Raw genomic sequence first — 20775 nt, 5'->3', positions numbered from 1 at the left:
GAAAGGAGAAAAATATAGACACTACTTGTGAGTCTTATAATAAAGACAAAAAAGGATGAGAGAAATAACAAGAACAAAATCAGTAAATCACACTCGTAGGTTTCTTTCTTTTTTTGGTACTTGGGTTTTAAAGAGGGTGACGTTAGATCCAGAAAAAGCGCCAAAGCCGACATTTTGGGATGCCCTGTTGGCTGTGGGAGTCCCATTACGGCTGAAGCTTTTGCTTAAGTTATGGGTTTTGGCCACCTCATCTATAAAAAACCCGACATTCCTGACGTGGCAATTATAGAGATGACAGTTGGAAATGTCGATTTATGGCAGTTTAAGTTAAGACAGCATTTTTTGGTTTCATTGTCTTTCCTTTCTTGAGAAGATCCAATGCTCATGCTGTGTGTCACGTGAACCCTGCCATACACTATCAGGTTTTGTAACTTTTTTGGGAACCGATTTCGGTCTGATTTGATTTTGTGTATCAAATATACAAAGAATATGTTTTAATTTGATTTTTTGTTTTTGACTATATTCATATCCCATATGGTTAACGTAAACCAAAGATCTGCTGTTTCAGTGGCGGTAGAAAAGATTTTTAGAAGGATAAATTAGGTTGTATATTTTTATAATAATAAAAATATAATTTTATTATTTTAATAATTTATATTTTATAGTTTGTAAAGAATTAAATTAATTTTTTATTATTTTTAGTAATTAAAATATAATTTTATTATTAATAATTTAAAATTTTATATACTATATAGAATTTAAATAAAAAAATTCATTTTAAAGGACCAGCCTTCCACTGTGCTGTTTAATAAAATGATAATGAAGCATTTAATTGCCGAACTTGATAGCTCAAGTTTGTAACACAAGCGGGGCACTTGGGTGATCCAAAGACTGCAGAGGCTAATAAGCATTGGACCGACGTGAGTAAGGAGTTTCTCTAGATTTCTTTATAAAGAATGATCATATAAATTTTCAATTTTTACTAAAAAATAATTATGATATAAATATTTATTATTTTCACTATAGTAATTTTAATTTTGATTTACAGTATTTTCAGCATGACACATATCGATTTGAATTTTTTTTCCTTCGTCTACGAGGAGAGATAGAGCTGATTACAAGCTACTTCTTCATCGATTGGGGTGCGTTCTGGCTCCTCAGAGCAGCTCGGCTTCTCTTGTCCTACCCAGCCCTTGTTTTCTAACCCCTTCTTTTTATCAAAACTCGATGTGTTAGACTTAGGAATTGTTAAAGTGCTGACATGAAAAAAAAAATCGTAACATATATTTTTAAATATATACAAAGCCAATAAAAAAAACAATATTATGTATGCAAATCGAATATAGGGATTTTCATTCCATGAATAGTTAAAAATTGCAAAAGAGAAGTTTAAATTTAATTATTATTTTCATTCAGAGTTTAACTATGATTGGAAGTTATTATTATTATTTCAAAATGTTAATATATTTTAAATATATATAATTGAATAAATTAAAAAATCAGGTGTAATACACGTGACATTAAAATTATAATTATGTAAGTTTTGAAATTTAAAACATATAATATTTTGTAAATAATGTTTGGTTTAATGATAAATTTAGTCACTAACGTTTGTATATTTTGTCAAAATGACTCTAATTGTATTTTGAACCTTTTTAACGATCAACCTTTTTTTCTAATCTATTTTTAATAGATTTAATGAAAGTACCTTTAAAAAGGTTAACGGGATGATGTGAAATTTCAAATGTGGAATATTTTTAATGAGATGCAATTTATATCCAAGATAATTTGATAAGATAATTACATGTGAAATAATTAATAAAATAAATAATCCATTAAATTAAAAAGCAACTCTTAATTTAAAGAAAATAAACGTAATTATCTAAAAAAACTAACTCAGAGAAAAACTTCTCAAGAAACAAACGTATGAAAGATTGAAACCTTTAGAAAGAAAAGAAAATTTGAAACATTGAATTTATTCATTAAATCATTAGAAAAAGCATATTGAAAAAATAATAAAGGTTAATGGCTAAAAAGACTTAAAAATATAATTAAGGCCATTTTAACAAAACATGCAAACATTAGTGACCAGTTTTATTACTAAGCCATTATGTTTTTTTTTTTTATATGTATAAGTGCAAGTACAACCACAAGAAACATAAAAATAATTATAACCAAAATCAAATGTTACAAAAGAAAGAAAACATGTTAATAACCGAAATATATTTAAACCTATATTAAAATAAATTTAAATATGATCACAGTGTAATTTCGACCAGAATAAAGTTAAATAGAACCTACTGTCAAAATTTTTGAAGCCTCAACTCTCATCTTTCAATATTTTCATTAAGACAAGTTATAGTTAGTTATGCTCGAGAAAAAAATTGGTTAAAGGATTTTAAAATACCAACTTTAATTAAGATATATTTTAATTTCACATGTATTATTGTTACAAATATTTTAGTTTTTTATTATACATTTAAATTTTTAATATTTATTAAAATAATAAAATTTAAATAATTTAATGGACCGGTTTTATAATGAAATGTTCTTTGAAGTAATTTTGAGTTGAATTGAAGTATTTTTTTCGAAACAAATCAGGTAAAATAGCGATTATAACAATTGTTTATTTCACTCTGTTTTATGCACTACATGAAATTGTAATTAAATTTGTAAAAATGTATTATATAAAATCATTGCAAAAAAAGATAAAAATATTTTATGTTTAAATTTTAAGGCGAGTGAAGCGGGGCAAGATGAACGGATTCAAGGCCTTGGCCAAATGGGCAAATTCCCTTTTAGGCCCTCCTCCAAATTAAAAGATTTAATATTGGTCTATTTAACTTTTGATTAAATGAAAATTTTATAATTTTAACTCTTTTGAAAAATTAATAATTCAATTTAAGTTTTTTAGTACAAATTCTTTAGCTTTGGTCTCTCAAATTTTATAATCTTATATCGGCCCCTAAACAGAATTTTTGGTTTCACCCGTAGTGGTTTTTAACATTACATGTTTATCATGGAGTGGGGTGGTTATTGAGACAAAAACGTGCCAACTATGGAGTAGACTTGTCCATGGCTTGGCCCGAAGGCCACCCAAAAAGTGGGAGAGTTTGGTCAAAAATATAAACTCGAAAAATAGGCTTGGGCAAAAACTAAGGCTCATTTAGAAAATGAGTTGGGCCTCGAGTAAGGTTTTTTCGGCCCGAGCCCAATTCGACCCAAATTTGCCAAAAAAATGTTGTTTTGCTGCCATTTCACTATATGTTGCTACATTTTGTTATTATTGTTTAGATATTGTATAACTCTTGTTTTATTGTTAATTTTGCTACTATTTTAGAGGTATTTATTTGTTAAGTTGCACCTATCTTAGTGTTATTTAAGTATTTTTTAATTTGCTAGGAAACATTTATTTTAATGTTTTTAGTGTTTTTTATGTATTATGTTTTTTTAGTTTTTTTTATATAAAAAATTTAATACGGATGGGTCGAATTGGACTCGAGTTTTAACATTTTTTATTTGGGTCGGGCTTTGACAAAAATTTAGACCCAAGTATCAAATGAGTTTAAAATTTTGCAAATACCCGACCTGACTCATGGACACCTCTACTATGGAGCAACTATGAATTTGGTAACATTTGCTACTATTCCATTCTATTGCCATTTATATGGTTCACTTTAAAACAAATTCAGCATCACCAGTGTTTTAATAGATCAACTAGATTATAACACATTTATGATATAGTGAAATTAAATTATATAACAAATCTATAAAATTTTGATGTGAAAATTAAATGTGACTTTAATTGAAATGAAGTTGAGGAAAAGAAAAATTGAAGTATTGAATTCAAATTTTATCACGTGCAAGTATTTTTCTATTTTGTATGAAAAAAACAAAAATACCCTTCAAAATAATATTTACCTGTTTGTAAAAATAAGATTTTTTCTATAAAAAGAAACAAAAAGATTTTAAGTAAACTCATAACTGAATTAGGACCCCAATTGTAGCGACACTACTCAATCAAAATTTTAAATAATAATACAAATAAACTGAGTTAACATTTTAATTAATTAATAAGATTATAAAATATATAAATGTTATTCTTCAATAAAATATATAAAATTTTAATTACATCAAATTCAACTATTTATCATTATACTCAAAATATTAATTAAAAATCAAAAGGAAATGTTAAATTAATAAAATTCATAAAATTATCGAATTAAATATTAAAATATTCAAATTTAAATACCTCTGTATATTTTTTCATTGTAAGTATATTTCATTTAGTTTAATATTTGTGTGTCTTTGTATTATAATCAACTTCTCACCTTAGTCATTTTACTATTTTTATTATTTTATTCAGTTATGATGCTTTTGGATGGGTAATGCATTTACCTGCGATTAGTGTAAAAACAGTTGTGATAATGAGATTAAATATTGTAGTGTAAGACAAAAAAAAAACTAAACGCACCACACTGAAAGTAAACACCCATAACTCTTACTTTTTCTATATATCACTTTAACCTCTTAAACATTTTTATTAAAAAATAACCCTACGTAGTTGTTTAGTGATTTGGATTAGTGGTATACGTATTCAAATTTGATTAGGTTCAACAATTATGTGGGATTTATTTTAATGTAAATCGAGATTACTGTAGGTATGGTAATGGAACGGGACGAGAGCAATATTGCTAAATTCATAACTACTCCAAAATTTGCATGCTTTGCTCTATTATCCGTCCTGCTTCACTACCGGTCCCACTCCATTATGGATGTATAATATTGAAAATCATTATCATTTCCATGAATGTATGATACATCCATTCCTACCTATACTGTTTCGTTTCAATTTAAATTTGGCCACTTATCTTTAATATTTTAAAAATTTTTTTGAAGCCAACTACATATTTAAACATAATTATTTGAAAAGATATTTAAACATAAAATATATGATTTTTCCTGTGTTGTTATTATAATTTTACCTTTTTTTATAATTTATACGTATAAGAATAAATTGGTAATTTCATAATTATCATAACCGCACCACTTACTATTTAAAAGAAAAAAATCCATCCATTTTGTCATTCATCTGCTTTTTAAAAGAGAAAAATTAATGATGATAGAATGAAAATAGAAGGAATAAAAATAAAAATATAAAAGTCAAAGAAATTTTACTTATAGGTAAAACAGCGATGAAGCCTTCATTACTCGTGCCAAAGGAATTTCTATGCTCACAATTTGCATCTAAATACGCTGGCGTTGCGGAGATATTCATATTACCGATTTTATCCCGACACATAGACAGATATCCACTAAGCCCATCTGTCCTCTTCTGTAATTACATATTTTATGAATTTTTTATTTTCTTCATTTTCTCATCTTTTATTTATCCTTTGATTGAAATATTTCCGTTCTTCGACTTCCGTCGGACCTCTTCACGATTCTATCTCCTCCTAACAATGATTTCTCTTTCATAGACATGATAATCGCATGTTCCAATAAAAACCCAATTCAATTCGACCCTCAAATTTTCAAACAGCTTTTAGAAAAATCTCATCTTGAAGAACCCTTGTTTATGAACGCTTAAAATCTACCATCTTGTTTACCCTCAAAATTGTGTTGAATTGTTTATATTTTACCTTTTTTCCTTTCCGATGGCTGCTGCTGCCGCGCTCAGATCCAAACCTCCCGTCGAAATAGCCTCTTTAACGGTCTCACAGTTCAGGCACTTCCTATCTAATTTCATGCACTATGGTCGCGTGGCTAGTTCCTCTCACTGTACCACCAACCGTACCAAATGGGACAACCACTCGGTCAACACTCCTTATTACTTCACTTCTTTCAAGCCCGTCTCGCTGAGCGGGGAACTCGTCGACAAGGGCTCCCAGTTATTGGATATTAGGAGGAATTCCCGCGGTACGAATAAGGATTTCGACAAAGAATTGAGAGATAAATTGAGTTATAACAATTGTACGGTTTTGAGTTCTTACGGGGACCCACCGGAGGTTTGGCAGCCACCTGGGGATGGGGTTGCTATTCGGGTTAGTGGGGTGAATTTGGGCCGTGGCGGCGGTGGAGGAGGAGGAGGACCTAGCCCGGGCTCTGGAGGTGATTTTGGCGCGGGTTCAAAGGATGATTGTTGGGGAGGATCTAGTTTGGGGCATAATTTTCCGACTCCCAAGGAGATTTGTAAAGGATTGGATAAGTTTGTGATTGGGCAGGAGAGGGCAAAAAAGGTGATTTATATCATTGTTGTTGTTCTTACTATCATAAATACTCCATTCGACAAAAAGGACATTGGTTTGGGCTATTGAAAGCAATAAAAGTACTTAGAAATTAGAAACTACAATGATTTGATTAGTTCTTTAATAGCTGCTGACTGGTTTGAAGTCGTATGCATATCATTGTCTTAATTTGTGTTGACATTTAGAAGCTGAATTATGTTATGCATTTGTCGAACGTTTGATGGTACACTCTGCCACTTCTGGGGTATGGCTTTTATCTTTTATGAGGTGGTAAAAACTGAATAATAAAATTGTTCTTCTAATTAGGATGTAAACATCCTTGTACATTTTTTCTTTTGGTCTAATGTTATTCCATGAATTCAGGTTCTATCTGTGGCAGTTTACAACCACTATATGCGAATCTACCATGAGTCGATGCAGAAACGGTTAGTTTGTTACTTCCGTGATATGCAGTCCTTGTTTGAATCTGTTTCTTTTCATCACTTAAATTTGTAATGATATTTGGCTGAGGTAGGTAGTTGTTAGACATGGAGGTTTAGATATGTCTAGAAGAATTATGATTCATATTACATAATGAAATGTTTAGAAAGTTTGACATAATTAGGAAAAGAGAAGGAAAATTTCATTGCAGTAGACATGAACGTTTAGCATTATCAAAGATAGCAGAGTTGCAGCATTGAAAAAGATGGTTGCTGCATTTTCTTCTCATGTGCGCATTTTTGGATGTCTCTGTATTTGCAAACCCTGTTGTGTTTCTTAAAGGGAATCAGTTATTAACATGTTTCCTTGGTAAGCTAGGCCTGCAGGAGATTCAGGTTGCAATATAGCAGATGTATTAGATGATGATATAGTGGAACTGGAGAAAAGTAACATTCTTTTAATGGGGCCAACAGGGTCAGGTAATTTTTCAAAATACTAGGTGTGAAATTGGAGTTTTTTACTTCTCTGTTTCCACTTTGTCGTTAGTTGTTTCTCCTAAGTTCTTTTGAAGAGAGGTTCTCTTTGATGGAGTTGCAGTTTTCTTAACATATCACAATCTCTTTCTCTTTGTTTTAACATTTAAACTGGGGGGTGAGGATTCTTTGACCTCTGCTTTTGCTCATTCTTTTTACCACCCTCGTATTTTCTTTTTTGCCCAGCTAAAAAAGATTTTTATTTCATAACGAAACTCAAAAGCATATACAACGCACCTCTTACAAAACAGATCTATTTTCATCTCACTGCAATCAAATCCCCCTAAAAGAAAATTTTGAGATAATTAAACTTAAAAACCGCCAACCTATTAGCCTATTCAACAAATCAACGCTACTTTAAATCATCACTTACCCTTCAGTTATGTTAAAGAAATCATAATCTCCATGGTCAAAGGTGAATCCCCATACCCTGCCCTTAGCACTTAAGCATCGCTCATGGCTCCAAGAACATAGAAGCAAAACAGCAATTAATTCCATCAAACATCAATCATGTCCTTGTTATCTTTTCTTGTTTTATAGCCAATTTTATCTTAGGTTATTTCAATATCCATTTTACTATAATCATCTGTTTTTGCTGTTGCTAGTCTCACATGTTCCCTTTTGACCTTGTTTCAAGGACAGGGAAAACATTACTTGCCAAAACCTTGGCTCGCTTTGTGAATGTTCCTTTTGTTATTGCAGATGCAACTTCCTTGACTCAGGCAAGCTGCTGACTCTTGATTGTTGTGATTAATTTTCCTTGTTACTTTCCTGCTTAAATGAATTTATTTCATCTTCTTATGTTTTTGTCTCATTTAACTAGCTGTGCAATCAATGAAATAGTCATGTTTCCTTGAGTGTAAAGAACCTTCATAGGTCATGGAATTTTGTTCTGTTTTCTATTTTTCTGATGTGCTTCTAGGATTTGTTTTAATCTTCACAGTGTCGATGAGCATCATTTAGATGAAACTTAGTTTACAAAGATGATCAATTTTTCCAATGGAACATATAAACATCGAAAGTAAACTAGAGTTTCCCTTCGATTTTACTGTCTCCCCCACCTAGTGAATGGATCTTTTCAGTGTACTGTTTAATACCTGAGTTTGATGTCCTGTCTGTCAGTTTCCTTTGGGGTTGCATCTCTTGGCCATGCATCAGATGGACTCATAATAAAAATTGAAAATACTTTGGCATGTTTTGTTTGATGAAATTAACAGTGAATATATGATGTTATTTAATTCACTTCTATTATTCTTCATGTGTTTTAAAAATATAATTTGTCATTGATTATGCCACATCATTTGGAATTTTGTTATTTACATCCATGTTACATGAATCTAAGTTCTTTCATATGCTATGTGCAGGCAGGATATGTAGGTGAAGATGTTGAATCTATATTATACAAGCTCCTTGTGGTAAATTCGAGAGTATTATGTACTCTATATGAATTTAAAAAAAAGTTTTGAAGTGCAACTATTATTCATTCCATGATACCCTTTAATGGCATGCATTTTCTATCTTCAGTGAAGTCAGCTTTATTTAATGGAAGAATATAGTATTTACATTAGGAACTTTAAAGTAGCATTTCTTTAAAGTGAAATGTTTTGGAGTAGCAACTCAATTGCTGTGAAGCCAACATATTACAAATGCAACTTCTTTTATCCATGAGACATTTGTTGGGCTTGTACACTTTTGCATGTTATTGATTAATAACTCCTTTATGAATTTTCATTTATACACATTTTCAGGTCGCTGACTATAATGTTGCAGCTGCACAGCAGGGCATTGTTTACATTGACGAAGTTGATAAGATTACCAAAAAGGTTCCTTAACCTTTCCTTCACCATTGCAAAATTCAGTTCTTTAATTTTTATTTTTTTTCTGTAACTTCTCTTTCTTCATCTCTTACTTATTGCTATGCAGGCCGAGAGCCTTAACATTAGCAGGGATGTGTCAGGGGAGGGTGTTCAGCAGGCATTATTGAAGATGCTGGAAGGAACAGTAAGTGCATGGTTCACTAATTGTGGGTGTATTATATTGTAGATCACAAGAAGATTTATGGCTTGTGGCACTGGATTTTAGGATTGTCTCTGGTTATGAATCAACTCTGGATCAGATGATATTGCCAGTTCTTGTCAACTCATAAGCTAACTAAGCACTAGTTACAATTATTATTTAATCAGGTTCATTTTTTATGATAAGTGGTTCACTATACTTATCCTTGGATCTTTCTTGGTGATCCAGATTGTTAATGTTCCTGAGAAGGGAGCTAGAAAGCATCCCAGAGGTGAAAATATTCAGGTATGCACACGAATTGTAACAGTGTCTCATGGGTGTTTACTTATTTACATAATCCACTATGTCAAGCACATCGAGAAGATATTCATGTTATTTTTTTCTTTTCTAAAGATTAGACCTGGACTTCACGATGGAAAAAGATTATACTGATTTTGCTAGGTCATGCTTTTAATGGCATTTCCATCTCTTAACCATTTTCTTAATGTTGAATTCTTTTTCCACTTTTTTCACAGATTGACACAAAAAATATACTCTTCATATGTGGGGGTGCCTTTATTGACATAGAGAAAACAATCTCTGAAAGGTTATACAGATATAGAAATTAAGATTTTTGTCCAATACTTTTAACATAAAGCTAGCTTTTTTATTTTTTATTTCACTTGATGTCAATTGAAAGTTTCTTGACCTCATTTCAGACGCCAAGATTCTTCTATCGGTTTTGGAGCCCCAGTGCGTGCAAACATAAGAGCTGGTGGTGTTACAAATGCTGTTGTGGCATCATCTTTAATGGAGACTGTAAATTCTTTGTAGCATTCAAGATGATTGTTATCCATATATAGCTTAGACATACCATTTTAGATACTCACATCCCCTGCATGTTTGGCAGGTTGAAAGTAGTGATCTAATTGCATATGGTTTGATACCAGAATTTGTTGGACGATTCCCTGTTCTTGTCAGTTTGTTGGCTCTAACAGAAGAACAACTTGTTCAGGTGGATGCTTTACCTTTTTTCATGAGTGTGCAATTTATTTTTTCTAGTATCAGTTTACTAATGGGATGATGAAGAATGGGAACGTGATTGATAACATAATTGAAATCATAATTTTAAATTCTTTCATTAAGTTTCACGAATGAAAACCGTACTTGTCTTACCTTTATCCTTTATCTATAGATGTGTATTGGAAAAACTGTACTGGAATGCAATTTATCAACTTAATTGTAGTTCTTGAAGTTGCTACTATTGTTGTTTTAAAATATTCCTTTCTTGCACAAGTTCTACGAGTTATTCAACTTCCAATGCAGCTCTTACTGACACCAATACCTTTTTAGGTCCTAACGGAGCCAAAAAATGCACTAGGCAAGCAATACAAAAAGATGTTTCAAATTAATGGCGTAAGTTCTATATATGTCCCTACTTTGAAATGTTAATTCCATCTGGTATTCAATCCGTTTAACTTGTCTGCAATTATGTATAGCTAATTTATTTCACTTTAATCGTCTTTCTTGCAGGTCAAACTGCATATCACTGAAAATGCTTTGAAATTAATTGCCAGAAAAGCAATAAATAAAAATACAGGCGCTCGCGGCTTAAGAGCCATCTTGGAGAATATCTTGATGGATGCCATGTATGAGGTATGTTGACCAACTATTAAACCAACTATTAAGACCCCAGGGTGATGGTGTTTCTTGTTAGAAGCCAATGCCGGTGGGCTTTGTGATTCAAGTGAACAAAATTATATCCAAAGTTGGTTTCCTGCTCGATATGGACTATGCTATTCAAAATTTCTGGATGCATAAATTTGGCGCCTCTCCAACTAATGTCGCATATTAAATTAGGAGACTTTGGTGTCTATTAGAACCAAGTTTCTGACTAGAATTATATTTTAACCTTGTCTTAGTAGAACTAAGAGGGCCTTTCTTTATAGAACTTCTTTGCTTCTCTCGCTACGGACCCTACATCTTGAGAAATGTGCCTTGTACAGATCGAACCTATGTTGCTTTAACTTTCCATTTTTCTTAAAAGTACTCGTATCTAAGACTTCTGTCTGACACATATCCAAACGTGGTATGGTAATCTGACCCTACAAATATATAGAAATATGAGAAAAAATAAAGTATACCTGCACTGGACATATTTGTTTCTGACATTTGCAGTCAAGCCCGAGTAGCGTAGGATAGAACTATCTTATTTGGCATGCTTTGGCCTTATATGGAATTGAGCACCACTATGATAAGTCCTCCTAGTGGAAGCACCATTTCTGGTTCATCCTTCAATTGGCCCTGGTCTGGTGAGACCATAACTATTTTGTGATCTCTTTCTATCCCCAATCTCTAGCACCTACCCCTGTCGAACTTTTTTGCCATCCAAATCAAAGCTCTGGCACCTTGTTCGACCTCAGCTTGACGTGCAGACCTTGTGAAATACAACAGAAAGTTCCAGAGAGTTTTGGCTTTGTGGTTAAACAAACTCAATTGGCTAAGATCAAATCTGCTAAATGTCGCCTCTTATTGGTCCTTGCATGAATCAACAAGGCTAAACCTTAACTACTTATACCAATTATGCTACTTTAGTTTCATGGATTTTGGTACATCTTTTCTTGCAGATACCAGATGTTAGGACCGGTGATGATGTAATAGATGCTGTAGTTGTTGATGAGGAAGCCATTGGATCTGAAGACCATAGACAAGGAGCTAAGATTCTTTATGGTAAAGGTGCATTAGACCGTTACCTTTCACGACAAAAATTGAGGGACTCGGAGGTGTGTATGACTTAAGTCTCAATCAGTCATGATTCTGCAAATATCAGGAATCATGAAATGTCAATAGCTAATAATTAAAACACTGTATTGCAGACAACTGTGGACGGATTGGACGGGGAGCTGGAGGTGGAAGCAGAGCTTCGTCCGGTTGTTGCCAGTATGTGATACATATATTGATGAATTGTAGATGTAACTTGATTGTACATAATAAGCTCACATTGTTTTAAAATAGATTGTACAATATGCATAAACCATTTTATGATATACATGCAGTTCTTTAGTTGTATTCTGCATAGCAGTATGGAGCAGGCAAACCAAATCCCAGCCCTTTGATAAATATTATATATGTTTGTGTTTGTGTTTGTGTGTGTGTGTGTGTGTGTGTGAGAGCGAGAGAGAGAGGAGTGATTCACATTAGCGTAAAACTTGGTTTACTCATTTTCATGATCTTTATTGGTTAAAACTGTAATGGCTGGATTTAACCATATAATTTTACTTCTTATTAGATTTAACAATATAATTTATTGTAAAATTATAACTCGAGATATATCTTTTATCAAGTTAATTGAGAATAATGTTTTTCTAATTATATATTTGAAACTGAATTAATCGACCGAGTCGATTGAATTCGGTTAACTGATCTAGTTTGGTTGGAGGTTAGTTAAAAGTTTTTTGGAATTTCAGTTAATGAGTAATTCGGTTTAAAATCGAGTAATTAATTGAATTAACTGAATTTAATAAGTAATAATATATATTATATGTATTAGGTTATTACTATTCCGGTTAATTCGGTTAATCCGATCAAAATGAACATTATAAATTTGTTTATTTTATATGTTTTATACTTGTTTTAACAAAAAAAAATCCGGTTAATTAAGTTAACTAATTGTATTAATCAAAATATTTCGGTTCCGTTAATTTTTTTAGAAAAAATTTCGGTTAGGTTAACGGTTAAAAGATTAAAAAGCTCTGTTAATATTAATTCAGTTCGGTTAACCGATCGATTAACCGTTTGAACACTCTTACCCGTAATTAAAGTTAGTACCCATGAACATCGTTTTTAACAAAAACAAAAGTGAAGAAAACTGTGTATTATGTCTAATTAGACTCGATTGAAATTGAATGAAGTAAACTAAATAGAAAATTGTTGAAAAATAAAATAAACATAATTTATTATTTTCATAATAACTTATTTAGACTTTCAACTTTATAAAAGAAAATTATTTTAGCCATTCATTTAATTTTTCGTCTCTCTTTGTCTTTAAATTTTGTTAATTTTGATGTCATGATATACACTTGAATTGCCATGTGAATGTCATATCGATAATTATTTATTTTTAAAATTCAAAAAATTAAAAATATAGAAATATAAAAATATTTTTAAATATTTTTAAAATTTAAAAATTAAATAATTGCTAATATGATATACACATAGCAATTCATGTGCATGTCACGTTAGCAAAGTTAACAAACCTTAACTTTTCTATTCATTTTGGAGCAATTTCAATAAATAATGTAAGTTGAATGGCTAAAATAGACGAAAATTTAAATTGAGAGTTAAAATAAATTTTTTTAATAAAATTGGAGGGTCAAAACAAAGTTATTATACTGTTAAGGTTGATATAGTAAGAAAAAATTATATAGTTTTGCATGCTAGATTCTTTTATATTGTTAGAGGTAGGTTGAGTAAGAAAAATTAAAAAGTAATAATCAATTCGAATCGAAACGTTTGAACGAATTTATAAATACAACTATATAAGGTAAAAGGTTGTGGATATTCAAATTGAATGTTATATTTTAATTTAATTTTCAGTTAATTTTAATTTTTAAGATGTAAAATATATGTTTTATATTTAAAATAGTAAAATGACTTTAAATTTCTACAAAAAATTATATTTTAAAACATATCATATAAAAATTATTAATCACTTTTCATTTACTTGAAAATTTCTTTTTTTTAGAAAATTAAGATTTTATTGTCGATTGAATTTTAACATCAATATTATTATCAATGTAGAAAGAAATATGTTCCAAATGTTTTGAAATCCCAATCAAATCAAGAATTGAAATTATGAGAATAGTTTGAAAATTTTAACATTTTATTAAGATAACTTTTTTATGAACTAAAATATTTTTATTCTGTTAATGGATAAAACAAGAAAAAGTAGTAGTAATTTGCTTAAAAGAGTGTAATGGTGTGACGTGTAATATTGGCAGGTGAAGATAAAATCATTACTTAGCAATGAATAAAGCAATAAATGAAGAGAAAAAAACAATAAAAGGAAAACCAACTAAGAAAAGAGTTGCTTAAGACGAGAGGAAAGAGGGCAGTTGGATTCATGGGACTCCATTTTTTCTCTCTCTCATAATCCTTTCTCTTCTTCTTCCTCTAATTCTCACTTCAAGAAGGTAAAAAATATTATTAAAATGGTAAAATAGGAAGGAAAAGTAAAAGAATTTTGAGGAGAAGAGAACAAGGAGAGCTTCTTTTTCTTTTTCTTTTTTATATAAAGTTTTGGGGTGGGGCTTTATATTGTAAATTTTCTTTGAATTTTTGTATCTGTTTCAAACAAATAATTAGAATCTGAGATTGCGAAGGTGGTGTCTGTCTCTGTGTATGAATGGAGTACGATAATATAGAATGTGTGTCATCCATAGATGGATTGAATGAGGATGAGATCCATCACCATAATCTGCATCATCCGAGTCCTCATCATGGTCACCATCCATTCTCATCTTCAAAGCCTCACAATGCCACCAACAACGCCAACAATAGTAATATGGTCAACAATATTGTGGGTGCTACCGGGATCACTCCCGCTACCAGCGTTCATGAATTGTTAGAATGCCCTGTTTGTACCAATTCTATGTACCCACCAATCCATCAGGTTTAATTTGCATTTTGTGTATTGTTATTAATTTTGCTATTTTTGTTGATTTTGGTTGATGGGCTTGAATAGATTTGCTTTGCATTTAAATGGGATTTCATTATGCTTTGATTTGAGATTGTTTCTTGGTTGGATCTAGGTTTAGGATTTTTAAGCTCCATTGTCTATTTTATGGTTTATTTTCAAATTTGGAATGAATTGCTGGATTTTTTTTCTTTTGGGTTCAACTTACACTTTGCTTTAGAAATGCTGTGTCAGAAATTAGAGTTCTTCAATAATGTTTTTATGAATTTGTTGTCAAATAAATAGGATCGAAATGAACTTTTGTGTTGATGCCTATAAACACTTGTGATGCAACATATGCAGATAGATGATTGTGATTCGGAACTGGTTTTCTTATTTGGGTTTAACTGAGGTGATTCTTTGTATTGGATACTGTATTGATATTGTTGTAGTCCAATTCCTAATGCACTCAATTCAAGTTTTCTGAGAAAAAAAACATAAGATTTTCCTGGGAAAACCTCTGGGGTAGTTCTTGTGCCCTGAAATCGTCATCGAAATAGACGAGAACAACTGCAACTTCAACTTCCATTCATTAATATTAATTCATTCGGTTAACCGATCGATTAACCGTTTGAACACTCTTACCCGTAATTAAAGTTAGTACCCATGAACATCGTTTTTAACAAAACAAAAGTGAAGAAAACTGTGTATTATGTCTAATTAGACTCGATTGAAATTGAATGAAGTAAACTAAATAGAAAATTGTTGAAAATAAAATAAACATAATTTATTATTTTCATAATAACTTATTTAGACTTTCAACTTTATAAAAGAAAATTATTTTAGCCATTCATTTAATTTTTCGTCTCTCTTTGTCTTTAAATTTTGTTAATTTTGATGTCATGATATACACTTGAATTGCCATGTGAATGTCATATCAATAATTATTTATTTTTAAAATTCAAAAAATTAAAAATATAGAAATATAAAAAATATTTTTAAATATTTTTAAAATTTAAAAATTAAATAATTGCTAATATGATATACACATAGCAATTCATGTGCATGTCACGTTAGCAAAGTTAACAAACCTTAACTTTTCTATTCATTTTGGAGCAATTTCAATAAATAATGTAAGTTGAATGGCTAAAATAGACGAAAATTTAAATTGAGAGTTAAAATAAATTTTTTTAATAAAATTGGAGGGTCAAAACAAAGTTATTATACTGTTAAGGTTGATATAGTAAGAAAAAAATTATATAGTTTTGCATGCTAGATTCTTTTATATTGTTAGAGGTAGGTTGAGTAAGAAAAATTAAAAAGTAATAATCAATTCGAATCGAAACGTTTGAACGAATTTATAAATACAACTATATAAGGTAAAAGGTTGTGGATATTCAAATTGAATGTTATATTTTAATTTAATTTTCAGTTAATTTTAATTTTTAAGATGTAAAATATATGTTTTATATTTAAAATAGTAAAATGACTTTAAATTTCTACAAAAAATTATATTTTAAAACATATCATATAAAAATTATTAATCACTTTTCATTTACTTGAAAATTTCTTTTTTTTAGAAAATTAAGATTTTATTGTCGATTGAATTTTAACATCAATATTATTATCAATGTAGAAAGAAATATGTTCCAAATGTTTTGAAATCCCAATCAAATCAAGAATTGAAATTATGAGAATAGTTTGAAAATTTTAACATTTTATTAAGATAACTTTTTTTATGAACTAAAATATTTTATTCTGTTAATGGATAAAACAAGAAAAAAGTAGTAGTAATTTGCTTAAAAGAGTGTAATGGTGTGACGTGTAATATTGGCAGGTGAAGATAAAATCATTACTTAGCAATGAATAAAGCAATAAATGAAGAGAAAAAAAACAATAAAAAGGAAAACCAACTAAGAAAAGAGTTGCTTAAGACGAGAGGAAAGAGGGCAGTTGGATTCATGGGACTCCATTTTTTTTTCTCTCTCTCATAATCCTTTCTCTTCTTCTTCCTCTAATTCTCACTTCAAGAAGGTAAAAAAATATTATTAAAAATGGTAAAATAGGAAGGAAAAGTAAAAGAATTTTGAGGAGAAGAGAACAAGGGAGAGCTTCTTTTTCTTTTTCTTTTTTATATAAAGTTTTGGGGTGGGGCTTTATATTGTAAATTTTCTTTGAATTTTTGTATCTGTTTCAAACAAATAATTAGAATCTGAGATTGCGAAGGTGGTGTCTGTCTCTGTGTATGAATGGAGTACGATAATATAGAATGTGTGTCATCCATAGATGGATTGAATGAGGATGAGATCCATCACCATAATCTGCATCATCCGAGTCCTCATCATGGTCACCATCCATTCTCATCTTCAAAGCCTCACAATGCCACCAACAACGCCAACAATAGTAATATGGTCAACAATATTGTGGGTGCTACCGGGATCACTCCCGCTACCAGCGTTCATGAATTGTTAGAATGCCCTGTTTGTACCAATTCTATGTACCCACCAATCCATCAGGTTTAATTTGCATTTTGTGTATTGTTATTAATTTTGCTATTTTTGTTGATTTTGGTTGATGGGCTTGAATAGATTTGCTTTGCATTTAAATGGGATTTCATTATGCTTTGATTTGAGATTGTTTCTTGGTTGGATCTAGGTTTAGGATTTTTAAGCTCCATTGTCTATTTTATGGTTTATTTTCAAATTTGGAATGAATTGCTGGATTTTTTTTCTTTTGGGTTCAACTTACACTTTGCTTTAGAAATGCTGTGTCAGAAATTAGAGTTCTTCAATAATGTTTTTATGAATTTGTTGTCAAATAAATAGGATCGAAATGAACTTTTGTGTTGATGCCTATAAACACTTGTGATGCAACATATGCAGATAGATGATTGTGATTCGGAACTGGTTTTCTTATTTGGGTTTAACCGAGGTGATTCTTTGTATTGGATACTGTATTGATATTGTTGTAGTCCAATTCCTAATGCACTCAATTCAAGTTTTCTGAGAAAAAAAAAACATAAGATTTTCCTGGGAAAACCTCTGGGGTAGTTCTTGTGCCCTGAAATCGTCATCGAAATAGACGAGAACAACTGCAACTTCAACTTCCATTCTGAAGGAGGGAATGGTTACCTATTCATATTGAGAGTCTTTTCCAATTAGAACTGTTACAGATTGGTAGAGGAATGTTTTCTCAGATTTCTTGGACTTGGAGGTTTGTTTGTTAATTGTTGCCCTCTAGCTAAGATAAGAGACTAGAAAGATTAGGATAATTTGAAATTTTCTCTTTTTGCTTGCTTTTATACAGGAGAATGTTGTAATGGAATTTGGAGATATCTGAATTTTGATTGAATATATAGCAATGATAGATGACACTATTAAATTGCAAGGGTATTTGTAAATAATAGAGGATAAATTGCTCGCTTTAACACAACAGTTTTTTGCAGTGCCAAAATGGACATACACTTTGTTCTACCTGTAAAGCAAGAGTACACAACCAGTGCCCCACATGTAGATCAGAACTGGGTGATATTAGATGTTTAGCGTTGGAGAAGGTGGCTGAGTCCCTTGAATTGCCATGCAAATACTACAATTTGGGATGCCCTGAAATCTTTCCCTATTACAGTAAACTCAAACATGAGGCAGCTTGCAATTTTAGACCATACAATTGCCCGTATGCCGGATCAGAGTGTTCAGTTGTTGGGGATATTCCCTTCCTGGTTGCCCATCTGAGAGATGATCACAAAGTGGACATGCACACTGGATGCACATTTAACCATCGTTATGTGAAGTCCAACCCCCGAGAAGTCGAAAATGCTACTTGGATGCTAACAGTAAGTTTTACGATTTTATTACTATCTTTTAAATAGGCCACACTATGTTTTAGAACAATATAGTAAGATGTGCCCTTTGTTTCTTTCATGCCATCTTTTGTTGAGTTACTTGGAGGGAATCGGTTATGGTCGGGCACATTGCAACTACCTGAATAAATGACGTAATAATCTTCTTAATATGAGCCTTAATCTGCTGGCTTATTTGCTCTTTATCAGGTCTTCCATTCTTTTGGTCAGTATTTCTGCCTTCACTTTGAAGCATTCCAGCTTGGCATGGCCCCAGTCTACATGGCATTTCTTCGTTTCATGGGCGATGAGGCCGAGGCTAGGAACTATAGCTACAGCCTTGAGGTTGGAGCAAATGGCCGAAAACTTACATGGGAAGGTACCCCACGTAGCATCCGTGATAGTCACCGGAAAGTCAGGGACAGCCATGATGGTCTGATTATCCAGCGAAACATGGCACTTTTCTTCTCTGGCGGGGACCGGAAGGAGCTAAAGCTGAGGGTCACCGGAAGGGTATGGAAGGAACAACAAAATCCCGACGCTGGACCGTGCATTCAAAATTTGTGTAGTTGAAAGAATTGATTCTTGATAACTTATTCTTGATTTGTTGGAACGCTTTGGGATGTGTCGTAACGGATGGGAAGTTTTTAGCGTTATGAAATGTGTAATAAACATGATTTTCTTCCGTAACCCTTTGTTTGTGATCATTAACTGATGTCTCGAATACATATAGTCCATTTATGGCCAATTTTTTTGTGATTTTGTCTACTCGTCCTCAAAGGTATGGCCTGAAATCATGATTGGTTCATTTGATCTATCTGACCTATTGGGACATTAGATGTGAAATCAAACAAAGGTTGATTTTGATATCACTCATCATAGATGAATTAGAAAACTATTTATAAAATTACCAAAAAATTCAATCCTTAATTGGCTCTTAAAATATTCTTTGGGTGAAATCCCTGAAATCATATGGATGAATGAAATCTTAACATGGTGTAAATTTTTTTAATTAAATTTAATAATTTCTCTATTTCCTTTTCTTCCTCTCTCCCTCTCCCCAATAAACTCTTGTTTTAAACTTTATCTCCCCATGTTTCTCCCTTCTCCTTTTCTTTTATTCCTTTCACATATAGGGAATTTGCAAAACTAGTTTAGCATCAAATTTTGTTTGATATTCAGGCTGCGACAGGGAATTGCAGCTACTTCGTGGTAAATTGGTAATGGAAGAAATTGCTTGAACCAGAAAATGAAATGAAGTAAAGAAGTTTATGAAAAGATGAAAATGAGCTGAATTTTATTATTGAAATGAGCATCTATTTATACACAAATTATCAACAATACTTTTAGATGAAAAGAGTTTTTTTAATTCAAAAAGAAATCTAATTGTTACATATAACCCTAGTTTTGTTATTTTAGTTAAGTTTAAGTTTAACGAGAATAATATTCTACAACAAGCAATTCATTTATCTTCAAATCAACCTATTTCCTATCAATTATTTGATTGACTAATCCTTTATATTGTAATGTGTGAAAGGGCAAATGTTTTGGTAATTCCTCATTGGTGGATGAAACAAGATAATTTTGAATTAGAGTTCTAGATTTTTGTTCATCCCTCGCTGAAATAATATCCCGGGGTTTGCAGCGATAACTTGGTATATCTACTGTACGTCCATTAACTAAAATATGTCTATGGTTAACTAATTGACAGGCTTGAGGAATAGTCGAAGCCATACCCAATCGAAAAAGGATGTTATCCAACCGCATTTCAAGTAATTGTAGTAAAACACACTGTTGACCCTTTGGCTTTTCGGCAATACTGAATGTATTTAAGTAATTGTCGCTTCTGTAAGGTCATAATGAAAACGCAATTTTTGTTTTTCTTCTAAACGAATACGGTATTGAGATTTTTTACCGGGGCACGATTGGTTTCTAAGATCGCTTCCGGCTCTAGGCCTTTTACTAGTTAGTCCCAGTAAAGCCCCCAGACAGCGTACTTTTTTTAATCGAGGCCCTCGGTAACATGACATAAGGACTCCTTATTAATTTGAATTTTATTGAAATTTC

At 31.4% G+C, this 20775-nt stretch overlaps 2 protein-coding genes and 1 pseudogene across 4 annotated transcripts; 2 read left to right on the top strand and 1 right to left on the bottom strand.

The window, feature by feature from the left end:
- The first annotated feature begins 5398 nt into the window (after positions 1 to 5398).
- Positions 5399 to 12265, top strand: LOC105800155 (CLP protease regulatory subunit CLPX1, mitochondrial). The gene is made up of 15 exons (XM_012631095.2): positions 5399 to 6239; positions 6612 to 6673; positions 7047 to 7147; positions 7844 to 7923; positions 8566 to 8616; positions 8950 to 9024; positions 9125 to 9202; positions 9446 to 9502; positions 9733 to 9803; positions 9916 to 10015; positions 10107 to 10211; positions 10550 to 10612; positions 10730 to 10852; positions 11824 to 11979; positions 12073 to 12265. Exons 1-15 carry the CDS (start codon positions 5658 to 5660, stop codon positions 12142 to 12144), a joined length of 1776 nt encoding a protein of 591 aa, XP_012486549.1. The 5' UTR covers positions 5399 to 5657; the 3' UTR covers positions 12145 to 12265.
- A 2194-nt stretch (positions 12266 to 14459) lies between these two features.
- On the top strand, positions 14460 to 19456 carry LOC105800154 (E3 ubiquitin-protein ligase SINAT5). 3 transcript variants are annotated; one of them, XM_052621441.1, is made up of 4 exons: positions 14460 to 14759; positions 17264 to 17386; positions 18316 to 18702; positions 18919 to 19456. In XM_052621441.1, exons 1-4 carry the CDS (start codon positions 14601 to 14603, stop codon positions 19279 to 19281), a joined length of 1032 nt encoding a protein of 343 aa, XP_052477401.1. In that variant the 5' UTR covers positions 14460 to 14600; the 3' UTR covers positions 19282 to 19456. The 3 variants fall into 3 exon arrangements, with proteins under 3 accessions (XP_052477401.1, XP_052477400.1, XP_012486548.1); XM_052621440.1 differs by lacking the exon at positions 17264 to 17386 and having other exon boundaries at positions 14460 to 14867; XM_012631094.2 differs by lacking the exon at positions 14460 to 14759 and having other exon boundaries at positions 16769 to 17386.
- Positions 19457 to 20139: 683 nt separating this feature from the next.
- On the bottom strand, positions 20140 to 20738 carry LOC128032443 (30S ribosomal protein S4, chloroplastic-like; annotated as a pseudogene).
- Between the last annotated feature and the right edge of the window lie 37 nt (positions 20739 to 20775).

The sequence above is a fragment of the Gossypium raimondii genome, chromosome 9 (genome assembly GCF_025698545.1).
Source record: "Gossypium raimondii isolate GPD5lz chromosome 9, ASM2569854v1, whole genome shotgun sequence".
Taxonomy (NCBI): domain Eukaryota; kingdom Viridiplantae; phylum Streptophyta; class Magnoliopsida; order Malvales; family Malvaceae; genus Gossypium; species Gossypium raimondii.
The sequence above is the reverse complement of the archived record's forward strand: the minus strand, read 5'-3'. Positions and strand labels throughout refer to the sequence as shown.

Bases quoted from the DNA above. Each gene is read 5' to 3' on its own strand.
- LOC105800155 (XM_012631095.2), top strand. From the start codon at position 5,658: ATGGCTGCTGCTGCCGCGCTCAGATCCAAACCTCCCGTCGAAATAGCC. The intron at 6,674-7,046 runs GTTAGTTTGTTA...TTGGTAAGCTAG, and splicing joins CATGAGTCGATGCAGAAACG to GCCTGCAGGAGATTCAGGTT. The intron at 10,853-11,823 runs GTATGTTGACCA...CTTTTCTTGCAG, and splicing joins TGATGGATGCCATGTATGAG to ATACCAGATGTTAGGACCGG.
- LOC105800154 (XM_052621441.1), top strand. From the start codon at position 14,601: ATGGAGTACGATAATATAGAATGTGTGTCATCCATAGATGGATTGAAT. The intron at 17,387-18,315 runs GTTTAATTTGCA...AGTTTTTTGCAG, and splicing joins TGTACCCACCAATCCATCAG to TGCCAAAATGGACATACACT. The intron at 18,703-18,918 runs GTAAGTTTTACG...GCTCTTTATCAG, and splicing joins ATGCTACTTGGATGCTAACA to GTCTTCCATTCTTTTGGTCA.